The sequence below is a fragment of the Nelumbo nucifera genome, chromosome 2 (assembly GCF_055504915.1).
Source record: "Nelumbo nucifera cultivar China Antique chromosome 2, China Antique-T2T, whole genome shotgun sequence".
Lineage (NCBI taxonomy): Eukaryota > Viridiplantae > Streptophyta > Magnoliopsida > Proteales > Nelumbonaceae > Nelumbo > Nelumbo nucifera.
The window spans coordinates 67,565,632-67,587,338 of NC_142650.1; the positions used below are offsets into that span (position 1 = coordinate 67,565,632).

A 21,707-nucleotide genomic window follows, 5' to 3' on the forward strand; every position below is an offset into this window, starting at 1 on the left:
TTATGCTTGAGGCGGGCCTTAGGCAAGTATGGACAGGAATGTTAATGGTGCTAACCCGAAGTGTTTCCACTTCAGGATACTTAGCCATAGGTCGAGGTGTTCCCTTTCTAGGAAGAGCTTGGGGCTCAATGGGAGGAGCTCGGGTTTTAAGAGGAGCTCGGGTCCCCTCGCTGAGGGGGGAGCTTGGTTTCGCTCCACCCTTGAGAGAATTCGGGGTGAATTGGATGTTATTTCCCGGCGAGTTGCCTCGTCCACCGAGCTGTCCGGCCGGGCTCCAGCGAGTTCGGTACGCCGAGTTATGGCCAAGCTGTCACGCTGAGTTGTCACTTATGCCAGGTCATGTCCACGTGTCCCCATGCCACGAGGTCGGGCCAAATCACCCTCCATCAATTGCCCCCCACTCCCCATGGTGGGGGTTCTGACCCAGCGCGGGGAGTCCACGGTGTGCCGGGTGGATTTGGCTCGAAGCTCAGGCCTTCTTGTCAGGCAGCTCATTAGTCAGACCAGTTCACTGCTCGGCTCAACCAAGAGCAACTTGGGTCACATACAGTTCACACGCGGATGTCACACGATCTATGGACTTCGCGGACGTCAAAAAATGCGGTAAACCGATTTCACCTCGGGGGTCGCGTAGCCGGTTTTCTTGAGAGCCGTCAGATCATCTTGATCTTGATCGTTGATGCCCGAGTATAGCGGCTATACATAGTGGGGGTCCTAGTCATTTTTCCCTCGTCATAAGTTCTTAGCATTCATCTTAAGCTCGTGTCTAAGGTATCTAGCTCGGGTCAATTCTCCCCAGTTCGGTTGCTTTTCCTTGGTGAGTTCCCTTAGCTTTTCTTTCAGTTTCCTTATTTCTTCCAGTTCGTTTCTCTCTATCACCATGTCTAGTTTCGATAGTCAACTGGATGAGCCCAAGGTGGGTACCTCGGCTCAGGGTGACCCTACCGAAGTCCAATCTCACGAGGCACGGGAGACCTCGGTACTTCCACCATGACCCTGGAGAGACTCCGACACCTTATCCGGCAGTACAACTTACCTAGGGAGTATACCTACAGTCTGCCTATGGGTAACTTCCCATGGGAGCACGATCCTGCTGAGATCGTGATCTTCCGAGAGCAGCTCATAGCCAGGCTCCGTCTTCCTCTCCACCCCCTTGTCATAGAGGTTCTGAATCACTTTAACGTTACAATAGACCAGCTTCACCCGAACTCCATTCGTAATGTGGTCGGGACCACTTCCCTCTGCTTTTATTACGCCCTCCCTTTAGACTTAGATATTTTTTGTTCAATTCTCTCAATAAAGAAGAGTGCTTCAAGCGTTCTCCCTTAGCACAGGCGGGCCTACTACCTGTCCTCTCACCTGGGTTTCAAGTTACTACACAAGTTTCCAAGTAAAGTCCCGGCTTGGAAGCAGGACTACTTTCTAGTCTGGAACACCGCAGGGTGGCCCTTCCTCACTCATTGGAGGGCGGTTGTTCAGGACCCCAGCATTATACTGGACAAGGAGACAAGAGAGGCGCTCCAGTCATGGGTTGAGCTCGGGTTTGATTACAAGGATTATATCGCCGAGAGCAAGCTCATATAGGCCGACTTGAGCCTGGGTAGGTCGTCATACCTAGAGTTAAACATTTTACCTTAGTAGCTTGTACCTTCGAATTGCTGACGCCGAGCTTTGTTAAAGGACCCATGGAGGAAGAGAAGCTTAAGGGGGAGAGGCTTTTCAGCCATATGAAGGGGAGAAAGAAGCGAGCTGCTAAGAGAGCTCGCATCGAGTCTCCGCAGGTCCCTACCTCTGAGCCCGAGCTTCCTTATGCCTCTCTAGTCATTGACTTGGAGGAGGATTTACCACCTTGGGAGCCCGAGGCGGTGGCAGAGCTTGTTTCTAAGGTAGCTATGGAGCCTGAGGTTGCTGCCGAAGCCACTCATGTAGCCGTTGAAGCCTCTGTCGAGCCCATTCACGCAGCTGAGAAGGCAATTTCCAGCTCGGAGAGCCAGGAGGGAGCCCGAAGTATCCTGATCCCACAGTGCAGCCTTCAGAAGAGTAAGGAGGTTGCCTACACTAAAGAGGTTACCGAATGGGCCGACCTCACTCCTGCTTAGCTTGGGGCTCGGGCTGCCACCCACTCTATGGTGGTAAGTTCTAAAACTCCTCCCCTTTTTTTGTCATTATCTCTTCGGTGCTAACCAACCTTCTCTTGTCAGGTGAACTCCGTCGTGACGCCTTGACCCTTCAGTCCGAGAGGCACTTGAAGCGGGCCCTGGCTGCCGAGGACTCGGCTCGCGTAGCCCATACCGATCTTAGGGCAACTCGCGGCCAAATCCATCAGCTGGAGAGCAATGCTTCAGCTCAGAAGAACGTCATTGAAGCACTGATGGCGGAGAAAGAAGAGTTGGCACGCGAGAGGGACGGGCTGAAGAGCGAGGTGAACACCCTCAAGGCAGACAAGGGGGCCTTGGAGCACGAGGTGGAGTTCCTCAATGTTGATATTGAGGAGAAAACCGAGATCTTCACCCAGGCCATAGAGGAGACGAAGGTCAAGGCTGTTATGGACTATGTCAAGTCAGACAAGTTCGATGCCGTGGTGGGGGAGGCCTATCGTAAGGGCTTCAAGCTAAGTAGGTGGTTAATAAGGCACACGTACCCCGAGCTCGACACAAGTGCCATCACCACTTCACGGATCACAAATGACATAGCCCGTCAAGCTATAGAGGATCCGGATTCCGAAGAGGAGGGTGGCGACGAAGAGGTAGATGTCACCGACCTGGCTGAAGCTCCAGAGGAGGTCCTGAGTAGAAACGACAAGCCCATGAAATAGTTGTCCTTGTACTATGAGCCTGCGAGCTCAGCTTTAGTTTCCTATTCTCTCTTTTTTTATATATATTGAGCTCATTGTATAGAACTCTCCATCAATGAAATTTGTTTTTTGCCAAGTGTTGTCACTTTATTCTTTTGCCGAAATGATTGCTTTATCCGAGCTATTAGAGTTAAGTGCCCGAAGTAGGGTTTCTCAACTGTTGTCACCCCGAACTGTCTCCCAGTACTTTGTAGGGGTGATTTTTATAACGTACACCGAGGTGAGCGACATAGTAAGGCATATGCCCGATTTGTCTACTCCTAGGTTACTTGAATTGATAGTTGTCCCTAGCAGGTCCAACCTGTTGTATATCGAGTTGCCTGCGTCCTTGGCATACTAAGCCTATGCCGATGAGGCGGTTAGGTCATATATAGTGTCGAGGCCCTTAGTTAGCTCGGCGTTTTAGCCCTTAGGCTGGGAGAGTGACTTATAGTCACACTCTCCGAGAGTCTGCCCATGCTGAAGAGGCGACTGGGTCTTATAGTGATGAGGTCATCGTTAGTTTGGCATTTTGGCCCTTAGGCTCTAGGAGCGATTACAGTCCACCCCCTCCTGGAGTTTGCCCATCCCGAAGAGGCAACTGGGTCTAATAGTGCCGAGGTCTTTTTGTTAGCTCGGCATTTTGGCCCTTAGGCTCAGAGAGTGACTTGTTGTCCACTCAGTTCATAAATTTATAGGTAATATTGCCTTAAGTTGATAATATTCCATGCCCGATGTACTTGTCTCCCCTCTAGGGTTTTGAGCTCATACGTTCCTTTCCCGCGCACCCACTTTACTCGGTAGGGTCCTTCCCAATTTGGTCCGAGCTTATCAACACCAATTTCAGGCACCATAACTTTACGAAGGACCAGGTCTCCGACGCAGAGGTTCCGCTTTTTGACCCTAGCGTTATAGTACCGAGCTACTCTCTGTTGGTAGGCCACGGTCCTTATGTACGCGAGGTCTCGTACCTCATCAATTAGGTCGAGGTTGGTGCATATCTCGTCTTTGTTTGCTTTGTCGCCGTGCGCTTCTATACGTAACGTGGGAACCTCGATCTCGGCTAGGATAACTGCCTCGATGCCATAAGTGAGGTTGAAGGGAGTCTCTCCTGTAGCGGTCTTCACCATGGTCCGATAAGCCCATAGAACACTAGGTAGCTCGTCTGCCCATAGTCCTTTATCTCGGTCCAGGCGTGCCTTCAGTCCGCGGAGGATGGCTCTGTTCGTGACTTCCGCTTGGCCGTTTGCTTGAAGGTGCGCTACCGAGGTAAAGTTTTGTTGCATCCCCATGTTTTTGCACTAGTTTTGGAATTTGATGTCTTCGAACTTCTTACCATTGTCAGAGATCAGTACTCGGGGTAGTCCGAAACGGCATACTATACTCTTCCAGAAGAAGTTTTCCACATTCTGAGTTGTAATCGTCGCGAGAGGTTCAGCCTCAACCCACTTAGTAAATTGTCGACTGCCACCACTAAGAATCTTCTCTACCCTGTTGCTAGTGGGAATGGTCCGAATATGTCGATCCCCCATTGTGCGAAGGGCCACGGGCTGGTAAGATATTTTATGTCGGCGGCAGGCTGGTGGTGGATGATGGCTTGCTTCTGACCCTTGTCACATCTTCTGACGAGCTCGATTGCATCTACCTTCATCGTTGGCCAGTAATACCCCTGTCGTAGCACTTTCTAGGCGAGAGCCTTGCCCCTCAAGTGTCCACCGCACAGGCCCTCATGAGTATCGCAGAGGACGAGCTCAGTCTCGGAAGGTCGCAAGCAACACAAGTAGGGGAGTGTGTAAGATTTTCGGTACAGCCGTTCGTCTATCATGACGTATTTGGTTGCCTGACGCTCTACCCTTCTGGCGGCATTACGATTTGCAGGGAGGGTTCCGTGTAGCAGGAAGCTCGCGAGCGGATCGATCCAGCTCGGCTCTTCTTGAACGACGGGAGCAACCTCCTCTGCCCCCGTGAGAATGCTAGGCTGAGGTAAGTTCTCTATATACACGGTTCTCATGGTGTTATCACTGGTGTTGGCTAACCGGGATAGGGCATCGGCCTCAACGTTCTCTGATCTCGGGATCTGCTAAATGAAGTGTGATTGGAAGTTGAGCAGAGCCTCTCTTACTTTGGCTAAGTAAGCGATCATGGTTGGCTTGCGAGCTTCGTACTCACCCATAACCTGGTTGACTACGAGCTGAGAATCACTGCAGATGACAATGTATTTGGCTTTCACTTCGTTTGCTAGAGTCTGACCGGCTATTAACGCCTCATACTCCGCTTCATTGTTGGATGCCGCGAACTCAAAGCATAGTGCATACTCCAGTTTCACACCGCTTGGCCTGTGCAGAACGATCCCAGCTCCGCTGCCCTACTAGTTTGACGAGCCATCTACGTGAAGGATCCAAGGCTCCTCATCCCAGTTCGCACTTGGTCTAACTAGGAGAGTTGTTGTATTGGTTGCTACTTCACGGTGCTCGAGCTTAACCGGCCAGGGAACCTCGGGCTCGCCCAAACTAGGGGCCTCGTGTTCAACCGGCCTAGGGACTTTGGAGCTGAAAGTGCATTCCGCGACAAAGTCTGCCAAGGCTTGGGCCTTGATAGCAATTCGCGGCTTGTATTGGAGATCGTACTCGCTGAGCTCGATGGCCACTTCGTCAACCTACCAGAGACCTCGAGCTTGAGCAAGACTTGCCTCAAAGGCTTGTTGGTGAGGACGACGACAGTATGAGCTTGGAAGTACGGACGAAGCTTCCGAGCTGCAATGACTAGCGCGTACGCCAATTTTTTGATCTCCGGGTACCTCGTCTCAGCTCCCTACAACACTTTGCTAACATATTAGATAGATCGCTGGACCCGATCTACCTCTTTTATCAGTACCGAGCTGACCACCTCGTTACTTGCCGAGAGGTACAGCTCCAAAACATCACCCTCCTCGGGTTGGGTTAAGACCGGTATACTGGCAAGGTACCTTTTGAGCTCGTCGAACACGAGTTGGCACTCTTCGGTCCATTCGAAGCCTTTGCTTTTAATTGCCGTAAAGAAAGGCAGGCAGTGATATGTCGATTTGGACATGAAGCGGCTAAGAGCGGCTATATGACTGTTCAACCTCTGAACCTCCATCAATTTTCGAGGTGGTCTCATATCTAGGATAGCCTTAATTTTATCCGGGTTAGCCTCAATGTTGCGCCGGTTAATGATGTACCCTAGGAATTTACCCGAGGTGACACCGAAGACGCAATTATTCGGATTCAGTTTCATGTTAAATTTACACCGAATTTCAAAAACTAAAAGCAAATCTTGTATTAAATCATGTGAAAATTGGGTTTTGACGACCATGTCGTCTACATAACATTCTATTTTTCTGCCAAGCAATGGCTCAAATAATTTATTTACAAGTCTCTGAAAGGTTTTGACGACCTTGTAACAGTATAGGCTGAGTTCGGTTATGAAGGCAGTCTTTTATTCGTCAGTTGGGTCCATCCTGATCTGGTTGTAGCCCGAATAGGCGTCTAAAAATCTCAGCAACTCATGCCCTAAGGTCGCGTCCACTAGACAGTCAATCCTGGGGAGCGGGAAGCAGTCCTTTGGGCAAGCTTGGTTCAGGTCAGTATAATCGACGCACATTCGCCATTTACCGTTAGCCTTTTTTACCATAACGGGGTTGGCCACCCAACTCGGGTAATGGACCTCTTTGATAAAGTCGACTGCGAGGAGCGTGCCAACCTCCTCGTCAACTGCTCTCCATCGTTCTGGGGCTCAGTTGCGTTTCTTCTGTCTAACGGGCCTAACTACAGGATTAGCATTAAGCTTGTGAGTTATGATGTTAGGGTTTATGCCGGGCATCTCTGCCGCGGACCTTGCAAAACATCTAAATTTTCAAGTAAGAAATTTACCAGTTGGGATCGCGGAGGCTCCTCAATAGAAGTGTTGATCTGAAGTGATCGAGTTGGGTCCTTTGTCGATGCCAGGGTGGAGACAGTCTCTTCTGTGGGTGCAGCTCGCTCCAGCTTGAGGTTGTCTACCACCTTAGCTTTTCCTTTGAGGACGGCGACGTAGCACTTGCGGGACTCAAGTTGATCACCTCGCGCCACCCCGACTCCAAAGTCCGTAGGGAACTTCATTGCCAGATAGTAGGTGGAGACCACCGCACGTAACACGTGGGTAATGGGATGACCTACTATGGCATTGTACGGGGAGGGAGTCACGACCACCAAGAAATCATGGTTGAGCCTTACCATGCTAGGCCAGGTGCCGACCTCCACAGGTACGGTGACTCTTCCCAAGGGCCTGACTTCCTCTCCGCTGAAACCTACCAAGGGAGTGCTTGCAGGCTTGAGATCACTCTTCCAGAGCTGAAGTTTGTCAAATGCTGCTTTGAAAAGGATATATGCCGAGCTGCCAGAGTCGACGAGGACATGCCTGGCTTCAAAGTCATTAATCTTTATCTTTATGACGAGCGCGTCATCATGGGGGTAGTGGACCCCGCGCGCATCATCCTATGTCAAGAAGATCGAGTCTTTCGTCCTTGGCCGCTTCGGGGGATTCTACTCTTCCTTGGTGGCCTCGCGAGCTAATGTTCGAGCTGCAGTCGAGGTGCAGTCCGCGATGATCGAACCTCCGACGATCACATGAATAGTTCCCTGAACTGGTCTTTCTTCAGGGGGCTGCCTCTGTGGCTACTCTGCTTGCCTACTGGATTCAGGAGCATCTCTATTCGGTGCTTTGACCGTGGTATTTATGGAAATTACAATACAAATTCTTATTTCTTACACTAGGATCCGCCTTCAGCCGAGGTGGCCACTTCACATATGGGGCGTCCCTGATCGCCATAAGGATCTCGGCCCGCTTCGCGTTTAGGGGCGTGTAGTCCGTCCTCTCTGCTGCTGGAGCTCGGAAAGGCTGACCTGGCCTTGCCCCCCGAGCTTGGTCCTTCTTATCCTTGCTATCACCCTGAGTTGAGGACTCTGTTTCCCTTTTTCTTTTCTTAAGGGCCTGTTCACCTTTCTGGTAGATCTCCTCCTCTGTCCCTATAAACTGATCTGCGAGCTTGAGGAACTCGGTCACAGTCTTGGGCTGATTAACAACCACATGCCACTTGAATTCTTTGTGTGTGATGCCCCTCTTGGCTGTAGTGAGGCAAACTGCGGGGTCCAGGTCAGGTATCTGCAGACAAGCATCATTGAACCGCTTGATATAACTCCGGATTGTCTCTCCTTCCCTCTAGACTATGCCAAGGAGGTTCTCCTGGTTTCTAGGGCACCACTTGCTGGTGACAAAATGAGAAGTGAAGACTTGCACGAACTACGCCCAACTTCTTTTTGATCCGGACACAAGGTTCCGGTATCATGTACGGGCCACCCCTTTGAAGGTGGTTGAGAAAGCCACGCACATGCAAGACTCGATGGCCTTCGCCAAATGCATTTGGGACTGGAAGGCGTCAATAGTGTCATTCAGATCGAAGGATTCATCATACTTATCCAACGGGGGAACTTTAAAGTCCTTGGGCATAGAAACAGCAAGGAGTTCTTGAGATAGGGGGATGGAACTGAGAGAAGTGGAGTAGCTTTTACTTCACCCAAGCTTACCTCTTCCTTACCCTTGAGCTCGGGCAGGTCGTGAGTGGTAGCTCAGCGAGCTCGGCGGCGCCTCCGCTGCTTCTTTGCTGGCTCGATGTTAGTACTGCTGGCCTCTATGTTACCGAGCTCGATGGTCCCAGGGAGGGGCTCGGACTGATGCTGGTAGCTGCGAACTGAGGGGCCTTGCCTGAAATCCGTGGCTAGTACCTCGAACTGGTTTTCGGTGAGCGGGAGTTCAAATTGCAAATGTTGAGGCAACGTGAGCCTAACTGGCTGAGAGGCCTCTGACCTGACTGCAAGCTACGAGGCAGGGGTAGCTGGTCTCTCTTTCCTGCCGTGAGACAATGCCGAGGTCTCTCCCCGATGAAAAGGACATTCGTTCCGACGGTGAGGCTTGGCTTGCTACGTGGCCGGATGCCGAGGATGAAGCGGCTACTGGGCCTGAGGTAGTGGAGGAAACTGTTGTTGATACTGATACTGGGAAACTTGATGCAACACTTGTTGCTGATAGAGTTGAAACTGCTGGAACTGTTGCATTTGATATTGCATAGCTCGCATGCATCCACCAGGTCTTCAAGCTGGTTTTGGCTGGTCGCCGAAGGAACAATGGAGGGTTCAGTGAAGGTTGTTTCAATCAAGGAAGGAAGTAAAGCGTTCACAGGTGCCACTGTTTGAGGCACATTCAGGCTGGGAACTCCGTCCGCAGAGAGGGGGATGGTGAACTGTCCAATGCAGACAGTGGGAAGTTGAGGTCACTCCTCAGAGGCATTTTGGTCGGCACCTCGTCCGACATTGCTGGAGGAAACCATGGATGCTGAGTTCTGAGAGTTGCAGAGATTGGAGAAAGGCTTTTTGAAGCATTCCCACAGACAGTACCAAATGATGCAGCGTGTTCCGAACACTCCTAGCTGGCGACGGACGGTACATGAGAAGAAGAAGGAGGTGAAGAATTCCCAGGGAGCTCGCCCGACGGGAACACTCCGATGATTAAGTTAGAAGTCTAAGAGAACTATAGAGAATGCAAAGAGAGTGCTAAGAGTGCAGATGGCGCAAGTTCAGTACCTTTGCTCCTTGGGGATCAGGGTCCTTTTATATTGGAGTTCTGTCAAATCAAGCGTAACCGCCTCTGTCAAGTCAGGCGTAACTGCCTTCGCCGCAGCCGTTACTGTCGGAGCTGAGGTGGCGGGTGCAGGCAGCCGTTGCAGGGTATGGACCTGCCAGGCATGCCACATCTTTCAGAAATGGCAGGCACGACGCCGCCTGATGAGAGACGTGGGCGCAGCCTCCAGATTCGGCAGGTACTATTGTCAGGCAAATCTTTCCTGTAGGTTGCCGAGCTACTTTGCACCGAGCTACCTTACACCGAGGTGCTGGGGGTGCACCGAGGTGCTTATGCTTGAGGCGAGCCTTAGGCAAGTATGGACAGGAGTGTTAATGGTGCTGACCCGAAGTGTTTCCACTTCGGGATAATTAGCCGTAGGTCGGGGTGTTCCCTTCTTAGGAAGAGCTCGGGTCTTAAGAGGAGCTCGGGTCCCTTCGCTGAGGGGGGAGCTCGGTTCGCTCCACCCTTGGAGAGAATTCAAGGTGAACTGGATGTTATTTCCCGGCTAGTTGCCTCGTCCGCCGAGCTGTCCGGCCGAGCTCCGGCGAGTTCGGTACGCCGAGTTATGGCCAAGCTGTCACACTGAGTTGTCACTTATGCCAGGTCATGTCCACGTGTCCCCATGCCACGAGGTCAGGCCAAATCACCCTCCATCAATACCCTTTTAGACAAAAAAGGAATTCTATTGAAGGAATAAAAAATCTTTAGGGTACTTGGGAGTCTAAGCATAAAGATATAACTTAAGTCTTTAACTCCTCTCTTTTAGACATGTTCAGTTCTTAAGCAACTATGTTTTGAATCTTTTATCTAATTTGATAAATCCCATCATCTTGGATGAAGAGAACCAAATGGTAATGTATATACCTAATATAGAAGAAGTCAAAATGCCTTTTTAGCATAGGAAGTCTCAAATCTCTAGGACTTGATGGCATGCTAGCTTTGGTATATAAAGAGTTTTGGGATCTCATGAGGTCTAAATTAGTTCTATTTGCTCATTTCATTGTTTGAAACACCACAAATGAGGTACAAGCTACTTAGCTCCTAAATTAGATATATCAAACACCTACGATAGACTAGAATGCCCTTTATTTCTAAAAGTTTTAAGTGCTTTAGGGTTTTCTTTGGATTTCTAGCAAATCATTCATGAATCTATTTTTACTTTTTCCTTCTTATTTCCAAGGTTCAAAGTATCGACACGTATCGGCCTATATGTATCGTATCGACAGCACCCCGATATATCCCTACAGAGGGTGTGTCGGGGTTCTGACCAGTTCAGAGGGTGGAGCCTTAAACCAGACCTTGAACTGGTTTTGAAAAAAAATAAAAATAAGTAAAAGAAAAAGGACCGACACTGCCCAATACGCCACATATCGATATTTAGAACATTGCTTATTTCTGATCAATGATTCTTTGAAAGGTCATTTTACTCTCTCCAGGTATATATATATATATATATATATATATATATATATATATATATATATATATAGCAATGGTTTTTGTCTTTATAAGGTAGGCCCCACATCAAATATATTGAAAGCCTCCAAATTGGTCACTAACCTTGAAAAGCCTAAATGTACTTTTGGCGAAGATATGTGGCTTAATAAAATCAACTTTATCAAAGTTGGAGTGGTGCCTTTCCAAATGACCCTAAAAATGTGATTGAATGATGTTGCTCTCTCATTGTAATGAGGAGATGAATAAGGTGGAAAAAAGTAATGTTCAGAAAATCAAAATACGCATAGAATTGGAAAAGGGAGAGTTCACAGGTAAGAGTTTCAATTGTGATCAAACTAGAAGTACTGTGCATGTGGTGGATATATAAATAAATAAGGTTCATCTCTCTTAACTTGCATTTTTTTTTTTAAATTCAAGTGAATTAAGGCTATGTTTGGTTTGAAGGAAAAGGTGAGGAAAGGAAGGAAAAGATAGGGAAGCCTCTACAAGGCTTGTAAAGGCTTCCTTACCTTTTCCCTACCTTTTCCTTCAGACCAAACATAGCCTAAAGTAAAAATTACATTAACAAACATAAGTAAATGCAAAGAGGTGGGTTAATAGTTACAAGACAATATATTCAAGTAAGGGGTCTTTGGTTCAAGTCTTGTTATCAACATTTTTAAGTTTGTATTTATGTTAATGACCTAGATGGCTTCATAAAACTGGGATCAGTTCACTAGTTTTCTGGTTTAATTGGTCAGTTTTGACTGATTTTTCAAGAATTACGATTTTTAGTAATATGACTGAATCGATCAAACAACCGAGATGGAAAAGAGTATAAAAAAGGGTAAAATACAAAAACCTTCCCGCTGTTTTTACAAAAAATTGACAAAAACCTTCATTCCGTTAATAATCATGAAGAAAAACGTTAAACTGATGATCAAATCTTTCCAATACCTATTTTATCCTTTTGCAAATTAATTTGCATATGTTTTTATTAAAATACGCTTATCGACATATTGTCATCTTTTTCTTTCCCATCGACATACGCCTATCGACATATTATCTAACAATTGGAGTCCTGACCTCTGCCTTGGAAAACTGGCACTAAGGTCTCTCTTGATCTCTGCCACCATTGGTGGCGCGTTGTCAGTGCTCAAGAGCTCAAGCAAGAACTATCTCAGCTTGTGGAGTTGCGATCTCTCATCAAAGCCCAAGGTCAACTTCGAAGATTGTCGATGCATCGGGAAGATTTGCATGGTTGATGTTATCTGCTTTCTTTGTAAAGAGGATAACCTTGCGTGTCCTTCTTTTGCACTTAAATCCCCGATCTTTGTTCTTTTTCCCATGGCCGTTGGGATTGTGAGGCATGTCGAGACACATTTCAGGTTAAGATAAAAAAATCATTAGCCTTTGTTCAGATTTGAATGTATATTTTTCTATATCAAGAAATTTGCAGGGTGTACTTCTTTGACTAGTTGCTTTTTTGCTATTTAAAATATATATTTTTTTCATGAAAATTCTTTGCCAATGGTCACTACTTTTCAACTAAAGTTTCCTTTGTTTTCCCTTTAGTTTCGAATTGCTTCATGAATTTTGTTCTACCATTTTATTGATCTTCTCATATCAAAATTTGTCACTTATCATAAATGCAGATACATCCATTTATTGGGATTTATTTCCAATTAAATATCTCTTTTTTACCTTTACTATCAAACTTGTAAAAATTTCCAAGTAAAATAGTCAAGCAATTAATTTCTTTTTCTCATTTTTCATCTTGCCAAATGCGATTCATCTCATTCTCGAAGGAGCCCAGAACCTTATCGTTCCAATACCGCTAGCCCTTAGGTAGCTCGAGCCTGGCCTGAGTCCAAACCAATTATATACATTTATACATATATATATATATATATATATATATATATATATATATATATATATATATATATATAATTTTAAAGTGGGTTCATTGACCAACCCAAACCTGGCCCGGGCCCGATCCCAACCCGAGTGCATCAAATTATAGGGCGGGCTGGGCTTGGGTTAGGAAAATCGGGCTTGACCTCAGACTTGGGCCAGGCTCGGGCCTTAAGCCCAAATTTTAGGGCTGGGTCTGGGTTAACCATAAACCCGACCCAACTCATTTGACTTGCACCCCTAATCGACAGGTGTATTTTAATAAAAATAAATACAAGTTAATTTGCAAAAGGGTAAAAGAGGTATTTGGAAAGATTTGATCATCGGTTTAACGTTTTTCGTCAATATCATTGACGGAAGAGAGGTTTTTGTCAAATTTTTTAAAAATAAAGAAGAGGTTTTGACTAAAGTGAAACTATATGAGAGGTTTTTATGATTGTCAGAAAGTTCAGGGAAGGTTTTGTATTTTACCCAAAAAAAAAAAGGAAAAGAGGATCCTATCCTCCCAAAAGGAACCAAATTCTTGGACTATGTTTGGACCAGTTCATTGCAAAGCGCTTAGGGTCCGTTTTGCTCACTGGAATTGGTGCTTTAATCGGAATTAGAATGGCCCATTCCAATTCCAACCATTTGTTTGGTGGGAATGGGTTTATGATTCTCATTCTTGGAAATGGCAATGGGGCGGGGATTACATTCCCCATCCCCGACCCCGACCCCGACCCCCAAACCACCCCCCATCCCTATCCTCGATCCCTGACGGGGAAAGGAATCATCCCTCCATCCTCGACCTCGACGGGGAATTCATCCTCGTTGGAGATCCGAATCCCCAACAAACTGGAGACTAAGAGTCTTCGTCTCAGAGAGAGAGAGAGAGAGAGGACCGTTGTGAGAGCTGAGGTCGGCGATGATGATGAAGGTTGAAAGAAGATTATAGAACTGAAGCTCTTCTTTGAGTTTCTCTTCTCTGTCCTCTATCGAGACTTGAGTATCTTTGTCCTCTGTCCGATATCTGACGGCGACGAGCGAGTGGCTATAGTCAGCGACGACAGTCGACAAATCAGCGATGAAGACGAACTCACGAAGGAAGATGAAGCTAAGGTTCTATCGAAGTGTTTTACTATCGAGTCATCGAGTGTTTTATTGGTTAAGTGTTTTACTTTTTTTTAAGTTTTAATCTTTAAAAAAAACGAATAATGATTAATATAATATAATAATATATATATATATATATATATATATATGTATAATTATATATATTAATGGGGGATGAGTTGGGGCGGGGATTGCATTTCCCGTCCTCGTCCCCGACCCCGCCAAGGTACCCGTACCCCCATTCCCGATCCCGTCGGGTCGGGGAGCCCGGGTACCCGTCGGGGACGGGGACGGGGAAAATTGCCACCCCTGAATGGCCATTCCAACAGGCGTCAGGGATAGGTAATTCTGGTTCCGATTCTATCCGCGAACCAAACGGACCCTTAAGTCTCAAAAACCAGAAAAACCGGATAACACAAAAAACCGGTCGCCACTACATAACTTGTTAGAGCCGTCAATCCATCATCGCTCTCCCTCTCGGCTCTCGTCTCTGGTCAGTCTAATTCCACTCCCTCAGGCCTAAAAGCTTTTTTGAAGCTCGGCCATGGCGACTATACGAATGATAGGCAAGTACCTCTGCAGCACCCACCCAATACCTTATGCTCTCTGTTTCTTCTACACCGGTCTCTAATTCATAATTGTTCTCTGTTTCGTCAATTTAAACAGATATAGCTGTTAACTTCACAGGTGAGGAAATGTCACCAACACGTCGTGCTCAATTTCCACCTCACCTATTCTTTTCGCATCATATTGTGTGTTTTCGTCCTAAAAGTTAACAACAAACACTGTACAGATGGCATGTTCAAGGGAGTTTACAATGGCAAGCAGTGCCATGTAGCAGATATTCCTTCTGTCCTCAGTAGGGCATGGAGCGCCGGAGTTGACCGGATTATAGTAAGTGCATCCACCGTTTTCTTCCAGCTTTACCTCGCGAGTGACAAGTCACGAGTCGTTCACAACCGGGTTATTACTCATTTATGATATTAATTTAATCTGATAATTGTGCGTTGTGTTGGGCAAGGTGACTGGTGGGTCGCTAGAAGAATCAAGGGAAGCTCTAGCCATAGCAGAAACTGATGGTCTGCTTCTTTCCCCTATTTGGTTCACTCGCTGTCCTTTCTACTTGATTTGTGATCTTTTTAAGATGTTTATTCCTTCATTCTTCTTGTCTTCAACTTAACATTTCTTTTTCCTGCTCACAAGTGGATTGTCGTTTGCAGGGAGGCTTTTCTGCACTGTTGGGGTGCATCCTACCCGATGCAAGGTGATTAGTTATTCATTTGGATTCTTCTTCCTTTTTCCCCTTTTACTTATTTCTTTTTTTCGTTCAGTATTTTCATTGTTTGTTGGAATTGTTGGATTGTTGACTCTGTTGCTATTGTTCAGGAATTTGAAGAGAGCGGTGATCCAGAAAAGCACTTTCAGGCACTATTGTCCTTGGCTAAGGAAGGAGTTGAGAAAGGAAAGGTGCAATTCTGTATTCTTGATTATGTGTGTAAAATAATTTTTGATGCTTGGACACGCACTAGTGTTAAGAGCACACGGATTATATTGTTCTCCAACGGATCATTGGAGTTAAAACAATCAAAACTTACTCCAGCTTCTTGTGGTCCAATGTTTGAGTAAGGAGTATACTAGGAAAAACAGGTTAAGCTGCAGCTCACTTTTTTTAGTACTAGATTAATAATTTTTTTTTAATGTTGTAAGATAATGGGTAATCTTGATTGATTAAAGTTGAGACACATAAAAGGATTTCTTTTTTTATTCTATACGGAATTGTGTTACTTGGTCTCTGTTTGATTTGCTATAAAAAGGGTGGGAATTTTTCTGAAATATTTTTTTTTTTGTTTTATTTCCAACTATTTTATGGAAAAAAACTTTGTTTCTCTCCTTTTACATGAATGCAGCCTCAGCAGAAAAAAAATTAAGTCAAAGGTAGCTTTCTTCTTAGTGTGACTTGTGTTGTAGAAATGCTTAAAAAGAGACAAGTAGATTTTCTGAGGCATTGTTATTCCTTCAGAGGATTATGTTTTTTGTGATCGTAATCCAGAAACTGCAGATCATATCCTCATCCATTGTCAGTATGCTGCAAGTATTTGGGCATACTTAAACAATTTGTTGAATGTCAAATGGCCCCAATGCCTGTAAGGGAGCTGGTGGTTGGTGGAAGTAGTCTTAATGATAGAAGGAAAATCCTCTGGAGTATTATAGTTTGTCTTCTGATCCATTTGGAAGGAAAGAAGCCTGAGTATTTGAAGGAATAGAGAGATCTGTGATAGAAACAATGCCTCAATACCTGTTTTCCCTCTCTTTTTTCTACAGTACATAACCAGGATGTGAGGGTGGTGGAGTGCTATAAAATACAGCATAATGAAGCGACTTGGTGCCCCTAGTTCAGATGAAATCTGAATGATTGGGAGATTTAGTCTTTTTTGCATCTTTTGCAGCTGATCCAACACTGTCACATCACAAACAGCAGTGGAGGATGGAAGGACCTGGGTGCTAGAGAAATCAGTTTTTATTTTATTTTATTTTTTTTATCCTGTGGTGAAATCTATGTTCGAATTGCAGGAGCCCGTAGTTGAGGGTTTGTTTCCCAGATGCAAAATTTGGAAGGTGGGCGTGCCATCGAAGGTGGTGTTTTTGGTTTGGACAGCATCCTTGGACAAGTGTCTGACTAGAAACAGTCTGCAGAAGAGGCATGAGGGTGAAGGGTGTTGCTTGTGTACTCTGTGATTCCCACCCTGGATCGGGTTTGCACTGCCAGGGTGCCACCAGGCTTTGGCTAGATATTTGGATTTTTTCAGGTGAAGTTTTACTTCCAAAGATCCTTGAATGAAAGCTGGCATTTACAGAGTTTGAGCAAGACAGGGCAGTTTGGAATATGTTACCTTTGCAGTTAGTTGGACCCTCTGGACTGAACAGAACAGTTGTACTTTTTTGAGAGGAAAGATAACAGATTTCATTAAACAAAAAAGAGTACATGAGAATATGTACAAAAAGCACACAGATTATAAAGGCATTACTCTCTCACTATGTAAAAATTCCCTGTGAGCTCTTGATTTAGCCAAACAATCTGCTACTGAGTTTAATTCTCCGGGGATCCAGAACAGATTTGCATTCAAAGAGCCCAGAAGATCTCGAGCTTCATCCAGATAATGAGCTGGCCTCCACGGTCCTCCATTCTTCTCCCCTAATGGTATTGGTTGAACCACCTTTGATGACTAGGGAAGACAAGCCAAGGTCTTTTGCAATCTGGAGTCCAGTTAGCACGGCTAAAATTTCAGCCTTTGTAGAGTCTGCTATCCTGATTGGACCACTGTAAGTCCACAATAAATCTCCATTCCCTCCCTTAAACACAGCACGATCCCTGCTAGACCAGGTCTCCCAAGGCACTTCCATCAAGGTTCAGGGTCACCTCCTCTTCTATTCTTGAGTGAAGGATGCTTGTTGTTTTTGGAGAGGATGGATAAGAAAACAGGATCTCCACAATACTTTTCTGAAGATCATTCAAAGAAACACCTTTAAACTCCTCTGAGTTCAGCATCCATATGTTGCACAAATAGACTATGTAGGATAACAATTCATCCATAGATCTAGCTTTATTATTGAAGATTCGGTTGTTTCTCTCCTCCCACACCTCCCACAAAAGTGCTTGAACCAACAGTTGTATTTTTGATCAGATAGCCTGCTTGGTGGGCATGATGGAAAGGAAAATGTTTGGAAAGTTGCGTTCTTGGCTGTCTCTCCATAAATCTTTTAGGGAGATTGATAATAAGTCCTTTTTTGATCCTAATGATCTTTTTGCAAATGGATTCATACTTCTTAGATACAGTTGTACATCCTGGGTGTAAAGTGCGTCATTGTACAGGGATTTTGTATTTCTGTTTTGAATTTTCAATCAGTACGCTACACTTTTTAAAAAAAAGGGGGTTAAACCATGTTTGATCTTCCTTGACTTCTCCAAGTATCACTTTAAATAGTCGTCATGCTGGCATCTACAAAACTTTGCATCTTCTATTTAAGTGTCCCTGTGGATGGAAGCTTGTAGGGAGGAAGACAAAGGGACGGAGAGGGATGGCTTGTGTGGCATCCAAGAAGATGAAGGAGCGCAAGTTAATGACACTTATTCAATTTTGGCAAATTGAAGTTTGGGGAAGGTAAAAGGAAGAGAACACTCAGTAGAATGCCTTGACAGATGGATTTAATTTGATGCATGCACATAAGCCTGTTTTTCAATGGAGAAGTCTAAGAGGTCACAGGAGGAAGGGCCAGATCGGGTTAACCTGTCAAACCAGGAGGGATTGGAGCAAGCTATCGGGTGTGATATTATTAGTGGTCACATGGGAGGTAATAAGGCATCTTGCTCGGATGGGCTTGTTTCTTAGAAGCCCAAAATAAATGGGTCAGATAAAGAGATGGGGTCTATGGATAGTATTTTAGTGATTATTGAGGAGGCACATGAAATGTTAAGTGAGCATGTGATTGGTTTGGGAGGGGAGATGAAGGTTTTTTTGTTTTTTTTTTATGAATGAGGGGAGTTAAAGTTTACCATTGAGGGGATATCATCTTCCCCTACTTTTGCTCATGGGGGAGATGATGGACCTGGTGCAAACATGAAGTTGAATGTTGGTTCTCAGGGAGCAGAGAGAAAACGATTGAAAGGGAAGAAGCAGATGGACTTGTTGTGCCATGATTTTTTCACAATGGCATGATCCTGTATCAGTGGGCCAAAGGTGTTAGGGAAGGGTCTGAATCAGCTTTCTTTGATGGAAGGGAGGAAAAGAGGTTGGAAGGAGAGGGAGGTGAAGAGGATGAGAAAATCTCAAGGAATGCTGCAAGTGATGGTGGAGGAGTTGGAAAAAAATGGCCTTGATAAGGACGCAGAGGAAAGGGAAGGAAACGAAGATGTTGAAGTAAATGAAATAAGGATCTACTAGAGGAGAAAATACAAAGCAGTTCCTTTAGAGGATGGTTCACAAACGGAAAAGGATGAAGATGATGAGATTCATGAAGTTGAAAGAATGGATGATTTGGAAACGGTGATCAGCAAAGAGGTGGAGGTAAGTAAAAGGTTGGGTTTATTCTTCTTGGGTGGAGAGGATTTTGCTAGGAAAGCTTTCTTGGATGTGGAAGAGGACCCAGGTGTGTTTTTGAAGGCCAGTAAGAAGGACATAACAACTTCTGAGGCTCCTTCTACTGGGGGGGGGGGAGGATGACAGATTTTAGAAAGGAGCAAAATCTTGGCAATATAAGGGAGGTAGTATGACAGCAGAGCAAGTGTTCGTGAAGAATGCAGTCTTGGAGCTTGAAAGGGTGAATGAGAAGAATGGAGATAAAAAGGTCGGTGAGGGTCATCCTAATGCAATTAAAAGATTTAGGCATAAAAAATTCAACAGATCTGTGCCAGTTTTGAAGGTGTTTGCTAGACTGAAGGGGGGGGGGGAGTGTGACAGCAGAGTAAGTGTTCGAGAAAAATGAAGTCTTGGAGCTTGAAAGGGTGAATGAGAGGAATGGAGATAAAGAAATCGGTAAGGGTCATCCTAATGCAGTTAAAAGATTTAGGCATAAAAAATTCAACAGATCTGTGCCAGTCAAAGGTGTTTGCTAGACCGAAAGGGGGTCTATTTGGGGTTGGAATCAATAAGAAGGTCAAGAAGGTGAAGAATTGTAAAGAAAAAGCAAGAGGTTCCTAACGTTACTGTTGCACATTTGGGGTGAGTGAATTTTGTTCTCTTTTGGGTTGGAGATTTAGTCTGGGTGGTCTGTCTGGTTGGGTCTCTAGATGGAGAGTTGGGTGTCAAGTGTTGTGTCGGTTTGTCATTCTATTTGGTTTTTGGGATGGGAGTGGTGTGCTTGAGGTTTGTTAGGGTGGGGTTGTTTTGTTCGGTTTGTGGTGATTTCTTAGCACTCTTTGTATTTCTTTCTTTCTTCTTTCTTAATAATTTTTTTCTTTATTTATCTTCAAAAATATATCTCCAATGCTTTGGCAAATCACTTAGGTAATGTAAGTATCAAGTATGGCTATCATATAATTTCTTTATGTATCTTCAGCCAACTTTCCTTGGCTTCTAAGTATAATTTCTTGTTTTCTTATTAATCCTTCATACTTCTGTTGTATAGGTGGTGGCAGTTGGTGAATGTGGATTAGACTATGACAGGCTTCACTTTTGCCCATCTGAAATTCAGAAGAAGTATGCTCAAAACTTGATGAATTTCAGTAGGAAAATTTTTTTTCTTCTAATACTAATTCTTTTTTATTGCATGATTTTTCTTTAACCGTATACCATTACCAAAAAGAAATTTTCAGTTTATGTGATTCTTTCTTGTTTATTTCTTCATGTCTTCATAACTAGATATTTTGAGAAGCAGTTTGAATTAGCAGATGCCATGAAGTTACCCATGTTTCTGCACATGCGTGCAGCTGCTAAAGATTTTTGTGACATTCTATCACGAAATAAAGAGAGGTGAGTTTTTAGAACCTTATGAATTTTCCTAATATCAATTTCATAGTTTACTCTTGTATACAAGGGAAAATTCTACAATAAGTGCACTGAAAAAAATGTTATAATTGTAAAAGTGAATATCAAGGGACATGATCACAAGTAGATGGGGGGCCATATAAGTTGACATTCCCTCCATAATCACAAGTAGATGGGGGGCCATATAAGTTGACATTCCCTCCATAATCACAAGTACATGGAGGGAGTCAAAACATACTGTATGGTTGGAGCCGTTGACAGTGGCACAAGTAGATGGGGGGCCATATAAGTCATAGTTAAGTTAACTGTGTGATCCTCTCTACCACAATGTGAGCATTCACTAATTGATCCATGTCCACCACCCCTTATACCTCCAACTTCTCTTCCCTCGCTATAGCCACCTCTAGGCCCACAACCAAAACCTCTTGTAGCACCTCCACCTCAGCCCCTAACTCATCGGCCTGCAAAACCTCCTCTAGAAATTACTAAGGCTGATTTCTCTGAGGTAGGAACATGGTCACTATAAGGAGTTGAAGCTCTCCTTATATGGGAGAAAACTTCAGATAAGGAGGGGAGATCAATGCTGCCCAAGATTTGAGCCTTCACTGGTTCAAACTCAGACTTCAATCCTGACAGAAATCTTGCAACATCAAGATGCTCCCTCTGTTCTTGTTGCACCTTCAAGTCAGTGGACAGGGAGGAGCTGATAGACATTTAAGCTCATTTTTCAAGTTCTTCAATGAAGCATAATACTCTTCAATTATCCTCTTGTTAAGAGAAAAATAATCTTGTTATAATTGATATATTCTTGTGACATTATCTTGTCCAGAATATAATTGCTTAGCATGGTCCCAAATTTCCTTAGCTGTATTAAGGAACATAAGATTCACCTTGATGTGGTTCTCCATGCTATTCCATAAGGAAGTCATGATTTGAGCATTCTCTTGTAGTCACTCATTATATCTTTTTGATCCATTCTTCAATGGACCCTTCTTAATATACTTCAACTTACCTCTTCCAATAAGAGACACCTCAAATGACTTAGCCCATGGTATATAGTTGGTACATTGAGTTTTACTGTGGCCAACTGTGAATTCATTAGGTCTAATTGCACCACCACTGTAGGTTTAGGGTTACCACTTGATGAGGCCATAGGAAAATGTAAAAGGATCACTACACTTTTCTTGAACACAAAGGGAGCTTCACACACCAACAGTCCACCAATACACCACAAACTACTACTCACTTCACCACATTGAAGACTAAACACA

The 21,707-nt window shown here is 44.8% G+C and overlaps 1 protein-coding gene across 8 annotated transcripts in view; it reads left to right on the forward strand.

The window, feature by feature from the left end:
• The first annotated feature begins 14,266 nt into the window (after positions 1-14,266).
• The window catches only part of LOC104601423 (TatD related DNase), a 34,353-nt gene continuing 26,912 nt past the window's right edge, over positions 14,267-21,707 (forward strand). For 2 of the 8 annotated variants that reach the window (XR_002022884.2, XM_010264736.3), the window contains exons 1-8: positions 14,285-14,520; positions 14,621-14,641; positions 14,748-14,848; positions 14,976-15,033; positions 15,175-15,218; positions 15,341-15,421; positions 20,078-20,148; positions 20,311-20,421. Coding sequence is in view for 6 of the 8 variants with exons in the window: in XM_010264736.3 (XP_010263038.1) it covers positions 14,499-14,520; positions 14,621-14,641; positions 14,748-14,848; positions 14,976-15,033; positions 15,175-15,218; positions 15,341-15,421; positions 20,078-20,148; positions 20,311-20,421 (509 nt within the window). In the remaining 2 variants the exon portion in view is untranslated. Of the gene's footprint in view, positions 14,521-14,620; positions 14,642-14,747; positions 14,849-14,975; positions 15,034-15,174; positions 15,219-15,340; positions 15,422-20,077; positions 20,149-20,310; positions 20,422-21,707 lie in introns of all 8 variants that reach the window. The other 6 variants (XM_088898385.1, XM_088898386.1, XM_019198446.2 and 3 more) reach the window with 6 other exon arrangements.